Below are 12,854 nucleotides of genomic sequence, written 5' to 3' on the forward strand. Positions count from 1 at the left end.
AAATTGAAAAGCGGTAATCGGAGATCGACATGTATTGTAATGGTAAAAAAACACATAAAGTCACAAGGGAAAAAAGACTTACATAATAATTATAAGAGTGAGCATAATTATGTTAGCCTCAACAGGGAGAGTTTTTTGTCTTATGTGAGAGGGGTGACAAAGGTGTTGCCTCATCCCTGTCATCATTGTCCTTTTCGCTAATAAAAGAAAAGCATCGATCTGTTTGCATACTATGGTTTGCGCTATACTCGCGCATACAGTCAAACTTGTCTAGGTCATCCAATTAGGGAAACACAACTGGCCACTGTAGACATGCAGGTGCCCTTTCTAAACAAGTTCTTCAACATAAAAGCTAAACGGTGGTTTGCCTTCTCCTCTTTGGCTTTTATATAGAGGAAATGTGAACACTTAGGGGCCTTTTCGTAACGTAAAGCGTTTTTACATTACAGTTTTTGAGAAATGGGGAGTGTATATATATATATATATATATATATACAGACCGAGTGAGAGAAAAAAATATGATATTGGAATGTTGAATGGGGTTGAATGTACGTGGAAACTCAGTATTTCAAACGGGACCAGAAATCTTTTCCGGGTTAACTGCAAATTGCATGTTTGATGTCATATAACATTTTTTCTTCTTGCTAGGGGAACGGGGCCGAAGCCTCCTCTTTTCGTAAAGTATGTAATATAACATCTCGTTCTATATCCCCACCGCACCCCTCCCCCCCCCCCGCGTTTTCGAGAGCCTTGTGGTAGCTGAGGGCAAGAAAAACCTTTTATAATGAGTTGCGAGGGAGCGTGGCGGCCGAGCAAGAAAAATGGAAGGTTGAATTTGTATTTTATTATTATTTATTATTATTATTATTTATTCGACCATAAAAACACATTCAGCATGTACAGTGTATATAGGTGTATACAGAGTGAAATAGGAAAAATACAAAGTAAGATAAAGAAGGAATAGCATGTGGGTCAGGGTGCACAAAAGCGAAATTCTTCCCTGTTGCCCGGGGGCATGTGCACCCTCAATATTTTATAGCCAAAGCAACCTTTAACGCCGGGCTATAACGACGTTATATATGAAAAACATTTCACTTCATTTTCTTGATTTTCTCTTTTCTCTTATGGAGGGGGCACAATGAGGTGGTAAGATTTGATTATTTATTCCGAGGGAGCCAGCTAGGGGGAACGACCCTCTCCCACAACACACACATGCACTATCGTTTTCTGTACTTTCAAGTGCATGGGCCATTTTAATATTACCTAACATTTCTAAAAATAAACTCAATGCCCTATTGCCCCCCCCCCCAGTGTTATTTAGGGTACACGTAACTATATGCTTGTTCCCTCCCTTTGAAAGCATCTCAGGACTGCCAACATTTATGAACCCCCCTTTCGCGGGCTTTTACTGCCTTGGAGACCCCCCTATATCCGGAACACTACTCAATCCCCCCCCCGCCCCATCTATGATATTATAAATTTTACGACCCCTTTTTTAATTTCTCAGGAGTCCAAAGAGAGAGAGAGAGAGAGAGAGAGAGAATTCACACCCTTTTTGATATTTTATAACTCCCTTGTTAAATTTCTCAGGAATTCAAAGAGAGAGACTAATCGGAGAGAGAAGAAGAAAAAAAATCCCCTTAAAAAAAAAATTCTCCGGTTGAAAAGTTGAATACATCCCTTTTATTACAATTCTCGGGCCGGACTTCGTCGCGCGAAAAGTACCCCTTTACCAGATATTTCGGAAACACGAATGCGGTACCTCCGACCCCGGATGGTGGGAGGGGGGGGGGGGGGGGGTTACCCCATACAAATCATGTTCTGTTTAGGCCTATCTCATTGTCATGCTCGCACAATAGGTGACGTACAAAGACATTGACAATATGGTTCATCATAATTAAACCCAAAAGGCTTTGGACAAGGAACAATTTCCAAATTATTGATTGAAGTGAGTTCTCTATCATGTCAGGTGCCCCTATCCAACTAAGTTTTCGGCCTATTGAAATTTGGAGTATGCCTCTCGTACTGTATATGCCTAAATTTTGCACTCGTTTGAATTATATATGATAGTGTCAGAGCATGGATCCACGAGATTTGTGGGTGCTGCACCCCCCCCCCCCCCCCCACCACCACCGCCTGCACGAGAACCGAAACGTCAACCTTATGGGAACGAGATGGCGAGGGGCGAACTGGCACGAGGACGAACTGTTTAGCATTATCCCTGGACAGAAAATGGTGAACACAATACATGCCAGTAGTGTACGTACGTACGTGGATTTGTGTGCACTAGTGTTGTGTATATCGAACACACAAAGCCATAATAAAAGTAGTCTTTGTTCATAACAAAAAATAGTTTGATCTGATGGAATCTACTCCATCTACTTCCTTTTATTATTTATAGGTTGATATAAATAGAACTTCGCGGCCTATTCTCATAGTTATTCCATCTAAATTTCACCAGTGATCTGTTATCCATGAGCCTATTGATATCAATGCAGGACGGGTTAAACATTTTAACTTGTTTATAGATTTTATTCATTGATTTCATACTGTAGAGTCACGGGTGCTTGTTTCACATGGAATTCTTAGATTACAGTTGTTCTCAACAACTTTAAATTACGGGAAATTAAATAATTAAAACACCCCCCCCCCCCCACGCGTAAATATTCTATAAAAAAAAGAACAACAGCAACCCAGTGAGCTTGGTTATGTCATTGTATGCGACGACACTAAATAAATTAAGGCTTTACCAAAGACTATCCTACAAAACGTATCTTTTCTCTTCCGGAAAGTTAAAAGGAAAAAAAAATGGTAGACGCAGTGACCAAGAAAACTCTAAGTAATATTCCATTACTCAAAACTAAAGCAGGGCCAAGGGACAAGGATCTATGGCCAGCGAGACTGAAAGAAGAATACCAGTCATTAATTAAGGTACATGTATTTACCGTCACTGTTAACTGAAAATGTGTAACATATGTTTATTCCAACGACCGCAAAATGTGAACGGAGCGACAGTGGTTATCCAGCGGGGCAGCTGGGGCGTATGATTATTAGTCAGACCGTAGAGATGCGTAATATTCCGTCATGGCTCATGCTGCCGCGGCCGACCGACGTACCGTATTACCGTGGGCGTGGACCGAAAATATCTGTTTCTTTCGTTCGTCAGCCTTTAGAGAAATGATTGTGTGAGGTAATGTGAATTAATATTGTAAAGACGTGTTCACTGATCCACACAACATTGTCATGATTGTCTAGACCTAGAATCTAACTCTTATTTTTATTTTAGATACGAGGAAGCATGGTTGCACTGGCAATAAAATACATGAAAGAAAGTATGCCCTCTTCGTTATGTTTATTGGGTACTGATGAAGCTAGCTGACCGTACACTTGCAAAGTGTAGTCAAGCACAAGTCGATGACTCGGAATATGAATGACATAAAATAGAATTGGTAATATTGCACAGAGTTTAAATGGTCATATAATGAATGAGAACGAACATGAATAAATGCAATGGACATGATGTATACAAGCTTACGACTGAATGGAAATGACGTCAAAAGTCCAATGAAGATGATGAGATGTGAAGAACGAAGGAAGGAGCTCACGCGATGATGGTGCGGAGGCTTGATGGCGGAGATGTAGCTTCGTTGTCGTGGCTGAAGAGCCTCGACGCTGACGCTCGTGATAAAGATGATGAAGAAGCTCTCAGGCGAGAAGAGAAGAGATGTGGCGCTCGATGACGAAGCAGTGAATCGCTTGATGTCGGAGGCCAAGAGTAGAAATGTAGACATTAAAGCCGGTGGTGAAGATGAACAGTGAGGTCACTCGATGGATAGTTGAGCCGGACTTTAAAGTAAAATCATCAGAGTTGCAGTAAGTCGAACTCGCTGATGAAATGAAAGACGAACTACGGTGAATCGAGCTCATGAGTGGGAAGAGCTTCCGGAACGAAGAAACTGGCAGCTCCCAGCGGAGAATCAGGCGCCATGTCGGTCCTGATTATAACGTTCCAACTGGGAGACTGCCAGCCCGATGGAGACGGCAGAGAAAGAGTAGACGTGCCATAAGAGAGGTGATAGGCACGGAAGAATAAGCCCAGAGAGGAAATCATAGATACGTCTAGACTTGACCGAGATGGAAGCGGGAGTGAAGAAAAACCTTGTGGCGTTGAAAATACGTGGGTGAACGGATGCGCGGAACCACGGTGCTCGATTGGAAGGATAAACACACGTGGTCCGAATAACTGAATATAAATAAGTAGTGTGATGGAAAAATACTGTGAACATGAATGTACAATAAAAGTAAGGCAAATGTAAGAGCCGCTACAAGCGTTAAATTTGGGTTAAATTGAGGCTTTTAGTTTTAAACGAACGAAAGAGACAATGCCAATCAAATACCGACAGAGCTGAGCTGAGCTGAGCATTGCTGCATTAGCCATTGGCATATTGCTAATATTAAATTGTCTTTAATTCGAACTTCTTCAACTTAATTAAGTTCAACTTATATACAGACATGATTTGAATAAAATATTTAAAAAAGAACAAACAAAAGCCCTTTTGAATGTTTTGTTTATGGAATTATGCAGTGATCATGGTGATAAACTGATAATCATATTAATCAGCTACACATGTACGTTCAACAATAAGGGATAGAGCAACGTCGATCTGGCGCTGCTCAGTGGCTGCCGGGCTCACGATCAATTGAGCAAAAAGATTTTCCGTTTCGGTTTAATAAAATTTGGAGTGGACTAAAAGATTATTATTATTATTATTATTATTTTTAAGTAGGAGGTTTTTGGTAGAAGAAAATGTTGTTGCCATGACAGCAGTTATAATACTGTTATTGTTAATAATACTTAATTACTATATCTTTTTTGGTAAATGATACAACATGTATTTTATTTCTTCTCTTTTCTCTTTTATTTCTTCCTCTTCCAGTATGTGGGGAACAACAAGGAAGCGGACAATGATTGGTTCAGACTCGAGTCTAATAAAGATGGCACAAGGTGGTGGGGGAAGTGCTGGCATATACAAAATCTCTTGAAGTACGAGTTTGAGCTGGAATTCGACGTAAGTACGCCAGGACGACAGCAAAATAAAATGTAACAATAATTTGTGTGAGCAGTGAGCAATTCATGTGCATTGAAAATAGAAAAAGGAGCTTTTGACCTCTGATTTGTGATGCCTGTGTGAAGGCCAAAGGGTACAGGTGGGGAACACATACGTTTGTATTTAGTGTATTTTGGTACTGAACAGTGAATGCCAGAGAATGCAATGCATTGGAGGGGGGGGGGGGGGGGGAAGGGCAGATCAAATGAAAGCAATCCTCTTCCTTGGTTTTAAAGGCATATGGTAGGCAATCAACAGTTTCCATGTGTATTATGTCATAATACGTTGTATTGTAATTAGTTGAGATATTATTAATGGATGTACAAGTTTGACACACAGAGATTGGATGTCCACCCAAGATATACCTCCCCCACTAGTCTCCCAGAGAGTGTGGTCTGCTGTCAAATTCCCTATGAAAATCCAAACGTATGTGTTCTCTTGGCACCTGCACAAGAGCCTAAGAATCGATTATACCTCGTCTAATTTGTGTTTTGATTTTAATTTTAATTTGACAACAGATCCCTGTAACTTATCCTGCTACGTCGCCGGAGATAGCCATTCCAGAGTTGGATGGGAAGACAGCCAAGATGTACAGAGGAGGCAAGATCTGTCTTACCGATCACTTCAAACCTCTGTGGGGAAAGAACGTTCCAAAATTTGGCATTGCACATGCCATGGCATTAGGGGTAGGTGTAAGCAAAAGATGTGATTGTGCACCATTCTGCATGAAAAGGAATTTGCATGGGGAGAAGGTTGCGCATTGCTCGCATAAGTTTGTGTGAGCAAGAAAGAAAATACATTTATAAATACAAGATTGGATACACTACACAAAGAGTGCCCCCTGTTCACATTTTGACATAAGGGATTTTTTTCTTCCCCACAAGAAACCTTCGTAACGTACCACGAGGATAGCGCCAAAAAAAAGAAAAAGAAAAAAAAGGACAGGGATCGGTAATTTAACATGATATCACTATCTCCCCCTTTTTGGGGGGGGGGGGGGGGATTTAAGAAGAAAAAGAAATATATATATATGTACATGCATATTATGTGAGTGTATATACATGAATTTGAGTTAAAAACAAATTTGTTATAGTATTCGGCAATGATAGTCATAATCTGACTGACTTGCCTAAATTAAACAATAACAACATCTGTTTTCTCCAATGTCTTCTGCCCCCCCCCCTCTCTCTCTCTCTCTCTTTCTCTCTGTCTTCCTCTTTCCCCCCTCTCTCTCTCTCCTGCAAAGAAAAAACCAATATAAAACCAATAAAATCTCTTTTTCTATCATATACAGTTGGGTCCGTGGCTGGCGGTGGAGATTCCTGACTTAATAGAGAAAGGAATTGTGGTTCATAAAGAAGGCGGAGCTGCATCAAATTCATAACGTTTACATCAGTGCATAGAGTAGAACTTTATTACATCACAGCTTGCATCACATCTAGAGGGCAATCTATCCCAACAAGGCTTGCATCAAAGAGGACCTATGAATTTCAACTTTTTCGTTGATTCTACGTCGATTTTCGCCAAGTGTTTTGAACATGACATCAGATGTAAGGGAACCATCACCTCGTTTTAAAAAAAATAATTTTTTAAAGATTTGCACTTGAACTAAATAGTCTTTTAAAACCCCACTGCACTAGTTTGGCTAGGAGGGATTAGACCTCCCTGCATGGTCACTGACAAGTGGTTATCTCATCAAATAAGCTCTTAATTAACATAAGAAAAAGGGAAAAAGGGACCAATGGTCACCGATTAGGCATTGTTTGCTATATAGAGGGCTCAAGTAGCTATAAGTAGTGCAGTGGGGCTTTAAAGGGAAATGTGAAAGACAAGTCCATCCGTGCCCAGCACCAAAAACGCACTCAAACCATAACACTGATAAGATAATGCTGGACTAATTTTAGATTTCAGCAGGAACAATGTGCGTATCCTGAACTAAGTATACCATTACACAAAGGGATTCATGTTTTCTGACTATTTAAAGAGTGTCAAAAATAACAGCGAAAACCTGGGAAAAAAAATTGTGGTGTTCCATGCTACAATTTCCAAGGCATGGAATGATCTGTGCAATTTATTTTAAGGTCATTGTTTATCAATGTAAAATCTGAGATGCATGACCCTACGTGTTATTAGTGTCTGTGATATAGTGTAAAATTGAAGCCCTGAAAAAATTGCGCTTCAAAATGATCATGATGTGCCTCAAAAAAGTACAAATCTTTGAGTGACCGGTTTTACCATATCGGTATTCATTTTCCCCAATAGACTGTAGTGTTGTAAAAAAACATTGAGAAAACGGTTTTAGAAATTTCGAATTCCAATCATAAATATCTTGATAATCAGAAGGGCGATCGGCTTGTAAAAGTCCTGGGATTCCTGACTGACCTAAGGGTTTAGAATTATGATTGCAGCATGAGCTAAATCCAGGATTTTGTTTCAGAATCTGAGACAAAGATACCCAATCCCTTTAAGGTCATCCCTTATTATGTTGTCTTTCCCGTAGGGATGAGTGGATTATTCACATTTCAGTAACTGGTAATGTATCTTGAATTTGGGTAATCAATTTAGAACTTGAGACATCTGTGCAAAATTTTGAAGAAAATTTTTTGGGCAAAGCTTCTCTTACTGAAGATACTGTGAACTGTTGTGAAGCAGAATTTTCCAGGTGCGTGAAATTTTGCAATTCCCCGACATTTATTTCATCAAAAAATGAAAATATTTGTTATTTGACTGTCGACTTATAGTTGTTTCTTGTATCACTAAAATTATTTAATGGTCATATCAAGATATTTCCATTTTTGGAGGAAATAAAATGGGGAAAAGATTATCCGCCTTACAGAGCTATTCAATGTTATTACATGTATGTAGTGATTTGTCTGTAAATGTAACATGTTGCCACATGTATTCCATGTATATGATTATGTTAACAAATTAAATACCCTTGCAAAGTATAGATTTCAGTCATGCCTTCCATTTTATTTGGTGTAAAACTCCAATAATTCTTTGCAAAAACATTTGATGTTGTTTATTTCTTTTCCATTCCTTAAAAGCTTTTTAACTTAACTCAACATGATGGCGATCTCTTTGTATTTATCTCTCCTCCCCTCTCTCTCTCTCTCTCTCTCTCTCTCATCTTTCTAATATCCATCAATCCACTGGCCTCTCCTCTCTTTCTTTCTCTCTGTCTCTTTCCTTTTTAACAGAACCAGGTACCAGTATTTAGAACAGGGTTCCCACCCTGGGAAAGTTGGTTACTTTTTTCTTTTTCTTTTCTTTCTGCTAAGTAATGGAAACTGTGAGGGAAGGTGGAGGCCGCCACCACAAACATGAAAATATATATATCACTGCTCTTTTTTGATAATGGTTCTTGGAAATTGGTTCTCATTTCTGTGGGAACCCTGTTAGTGTTGAAACACTTGTATCTCCATTACTACCCTATATTCTTCAACACCTGCACTCTGCAAGCCGATGACTTGCCAATGTTCAACATTATTCGCATCCCACAAACTACAAAGCATCCGAAAACAGAGCCTTCATCAAATGTACAAAACATGATCATGTTTATTAAATGATATACACTTGAGCATCAAGACAAGTACAAGTACCTATGTACACAATATACAGAGAAGATAACAATCATGAGTTGATGAAGCAGCCATTACAATGCTTACATGTACTTTCTTGTTTTGTTGAAAAAAGTGTCTTATCAGCCTTAAACTCAACGGTCCAAAAATGCCCAGAAAATTCAATTACTAGAAGCAAAAGCATGATAAGTACCCCACTTACATTGCCGAACCGACTCCAAACGGACTCCAGACGGACTCCAGACAGACTGTTCCTTGGTCAATTGTTATGTAAATTATAACGTTTTGGGGTTATAATTTACATCGCTGTGATTGAGGTATATGTACAAGGTTCTATGACATATTAAACAAGTCGATAAGCAATGGGAACTGTGTGACTTATCCAAGGACTTGCGATCGGTCACAACTCCTAAGCCTAGACTAATGAGCCATTCGGTGGGATCATGTCATTTGGGCTGATGAAAACCATATGAAATTTGATATATGAATGAACAAACATAAACAACTCGATGAACAAACATAAACAACTCACTGAACAAACATAAACAACTCAGAGACTTTTGGATTCTTCCAAAACACAACAATAATGATACAATAATAATAGTAACAATATTAATAAGATCAATTTTTGTTTACCTGTTCTTTCTGAGGGTACCCATTTTCACCTGGTTGGTAGTGCCGGACTGAGATGCGAACCCTCAACCCTTAGATTTAGAGTGGAGAGCATGAACCACTATACCACAACACCTCCACACAATTATACAACGCTGTTCAGGTATTCTATTCACAGCTTAAAGTGTGTACCTGTAGTCTCAAGCACCCTGTACAGCTATCAAATGGCAAGAAAATAACTCTTAAGTGTCGTGCGGGGCTCTACATCAATGATGGGCGCTTGGTCAGCATGGGCACGTCAATTTTTCAGCGTCATGCCCCCCAACCCCCTCCAAGTTTCTAAAACGTTTTTGGGGGACGGGGCATACATGTACAGACTCTACAAATGTCAATCCAGACCCCAGCCCTGCAAAAGAAAAAGGAGGTACGGAGCCCTGTCGTAATGAACATCAGTTTTCTACTTACATCCAGCGGTAACAACAACTAATTCATTTTTAAAAATAAATACAAGAAAACATGCCTAGCAAGAAAATACAAAATAGACATAACTGTATTAGTCTTTTTTCAAGTACCTGTCATTAATGCCATTGCTTTTTCTTGAATCGTTATTTTTGTAAGACATAATAAAAATGTACACTGTAGCACCTAAACTTTACCACTATATTACAAGGAATGGCATTATTCAGTAAGAAGATGTGTGCCAATACTTGAAACTCATAACTTCTAAATGAAGTATAGAATACAAATTCAAATGCCATACGCATAATGACATAAAGAACACAAACTCACTGTTATTTAACATTTGTTTTAAATCTGAAAGAATAACATTTTGTTCAGAACTCAAACTCCAACGTTTGAATATGCAGCATTTGCAACATGACACATAATGGCATATTACCGGTACCTTTAAAGGGAAGGTCTACCCTGATATCAAATTGGTTTTTATAGAAGCAGAAAAATGAGAGAAACAGGTCAGTGAATGTTTAGCAAAAATTGTTGAAAATTAGAAAGTCACAAGTTTTTTAAGGTGAGATCAATTAAACACAAATTGACAACTCTGTGACGTATCTTGTGACCTCCCCTCCAATTTGACCTGTACTAAAAAACTTTCAAAACTTAATATTTCCCCTAAGAAAATTTTAAATCATACATTCACCCAGAATATAATTGCATGTTTTTATATGACCCCTGTTTGAAACAAATCTATTGTCATCAATAAGTAAGAAAATGAAAGTTTATGACATTTCTGTTTTGTTTAGACGGTATATCACGGAAATCAAACAGTCTTGTCAATCTGTTCCATAAAATAACTTTTAAAATCCCATTGAAAACTCAAAAAAACAGGGGAGCTGAAAGCCTTCTGAATTTCTTGAACGTAAAATTGTCCATCTCTTTGCAAATCATCATCTGCCAATTGAAGATCAATTCAAGCTTCTCTTTTTCATCTTTGTAAACACTTACTTTCTTTGTTCAATTGAATGGAGACCATTACCATCAAATGTGTACACATACAACAGAAACAAATCCTAAGTTTATCACAGGCTAGATAAATACACATACCAATGGAACAGACAACTTTTCTCTTGTAACTCCTACAAATATTTCCAGATTTAGTTGCACGTTTATGATTTTGGCAAATATCTACAACCAATGTACATTTGCGTCACAAAAAGACTACTGCATACACAACTTTCAATGTTGTTCACTTTTCTGAACAAGCAACACCATCAATGCCAATGATTGCAGTCACAGGATTGACACACGAACATTAAAACAAAAATTACAGGCATTCTAATGCCAACGGCCTTCTGCTTACCACAATAGTGTGTAGCACAACAGCACAATGAATTATAGTTATGGCAACAACAAATATCTTGTGTAGCACTCATATACATGTAAACAATAATCTGTGAACATGGCATTGTCTGTATTCAGAAGTTCAAATGACACAGACACGTTGAGGAAGCTATATAAGTTGACGTGATTGAGCAGTAAATCATTCACTGGCAGTACATTCATTTTCCACTGACTATACATGAACAGTTTGCATCATATTTTTCCCCCTCAATTTTAAGTCGTGTAAGACATTAATAAATCTAGGTAGTTGTAGTAAAATTAGCTGCATAGCATGTAAGGTAGTCTACATCATTTACGATACAAATACTGTATAATTCTAAGTGGAAGTTGTTGCATTTCATGCAGGAATACTAAAACAAGCTGATTTAACCTGAAGTAATCAAGTTTGATAAATAATCTTCAGTCCTTGGAAGCAGGCTGGGCCTGTGCATTTCATTTCGCCAACGATGAACTCTCAAACTGCCATGAAAGTTGGAAGAATTGTTTTATTGTACATAGTGGGTCAGAGCATCGCCAACAATAACATACAAGCCTGGATGTGCTATTAAACAGGAAACAAAATGAGTGGAGACTTAAACCAGACATTAATAATTGAAAACGAGAAAAACGGTTTCTTGTCTTATTAAACCGTGAGTATTTTGAGCGGGGCTCAACACTACAATGTAACAGGGGCCTGGTACGTATGGGCACCCACAATCTATGGCTGGACCTGCCTCCCCCCCTATTTGGACATTTTTAAAAGGGATCGTCTACTCATTAAACGATCAAACGGCAACCCCTAACAAAACAGTCAGTGTTGAGCCATGATTTTGAGCACCGCGGCATGTCACTTTAAACCAACATGGAAAGTATATTTTAGAGTACAGTACAAAGTTTAACAAACTATTTACAATACACATAATACTGGAATAGGTAGTCATGAAACCATTCGTCAAAAACTCTTTTCTTTTTAATTAACGGGACTTCTTTTTGAGTTTCCAAGACATAGCATTGCATCGATAAACTAATGCTGTTTTGTCGTGATTCATTCTGGGGCAATTCATCATGTTTTCATACATTTTTTTGGCAAAAGTTTAGAAATCCCATACAGCCATAATTATGAGTGTAAGCAGGGCATGATGCTAACATGTGCCAAGGATTAAAGGGCATCCAATATCACAAACATGTGTTAATCTTATTACACATCATTTAATGTGATGTCCGAGAAGTTTTGACTTAAACCTGCATCTTCCTAGTGGGTGGAAACTTTGAATCCTTGTTTAATTCATTTTCAAATATTTCTCAACAAAAATGGTTCAAACTGAAGAGGTTAAAAACAAAAATTGTCTGTATTAGTGTATTAAAACAAAACAGTGGGCTACAAATGGCTAAAAACGCAAATTTATATTTTGCAAGAATATGAAACTTTGAATTGAAAATTCACAAATACCATTGGGGAAATGGTTATAGTCAGAACTCTCCATATTAAGTAGTTACAGTGGTATCACAAGAATAAATTCAAATACCGGTAAGGATAAATGCTACCAACAATGACAAATACCAGTCATCTGAACATAATAATGATCAAAACACAACCCAGGTGTAAATCTAGGTAAATAAAATGAAACGATGAAGACGTGTTCTTCATTTTTGCCTGTACTCTATTTGTTTTTGTTACTGATAATGTTGATCCTTTCGGCCACCCATAATCTTGTTG

General features: G+C 38.3%; 1 protein-coding gene across 1 annotated transcript; it reads left to right on the forward strand.

The window, feature by feature from the left end:
* Positions 1 to 2,775: 2,775 nt before the first annotated feature.
* Positions 2,776 to 6,628, forward strand: LOC582152 (ubiquitin-fold modifier-conjugating enzyme 1). The gene is made up of 4 exons (XM_782119.5): positions 2,776 to 2,931; positions 4,938 to 5,069; positions 5,627 to 5,794; positions 6,403 to 6,628. Exons 1-4 carry the CDS (start codon positions 2,809 to 2,811, stop codon positions 6,490 to 6,492), a joined length of 513 nt encoding a protein of 170 aa, XP_787212.2. The 5' UTR covers positions 2,776 to 2,808; the 3' UTR covers positions 6,493 to 6,628.
* Positions 6,629 to 12,854: the final 6,226 nt, after the last annotated feature.

The sequence above is a fragment of the Strongylocentrotus purpuratus genome, unplaced genomic scaffold (genome assembly GCF_000002235.5).
Source record: "Strongylocentrotus purpuratus isolate Spur 01 unplaced genomic scaffold, Spur_5.0 spur5_scaffold_1, whole genome shotgun sequence".
NCBI classification, from domain to species: domain Eukaryota; kingdom Metazoa; phylum Echinodermata; class Echinoidea; order Camarodonta; family Strongylocentrotidae; genus Strongylocentrotus; species Strongylocentrotus purpuratus.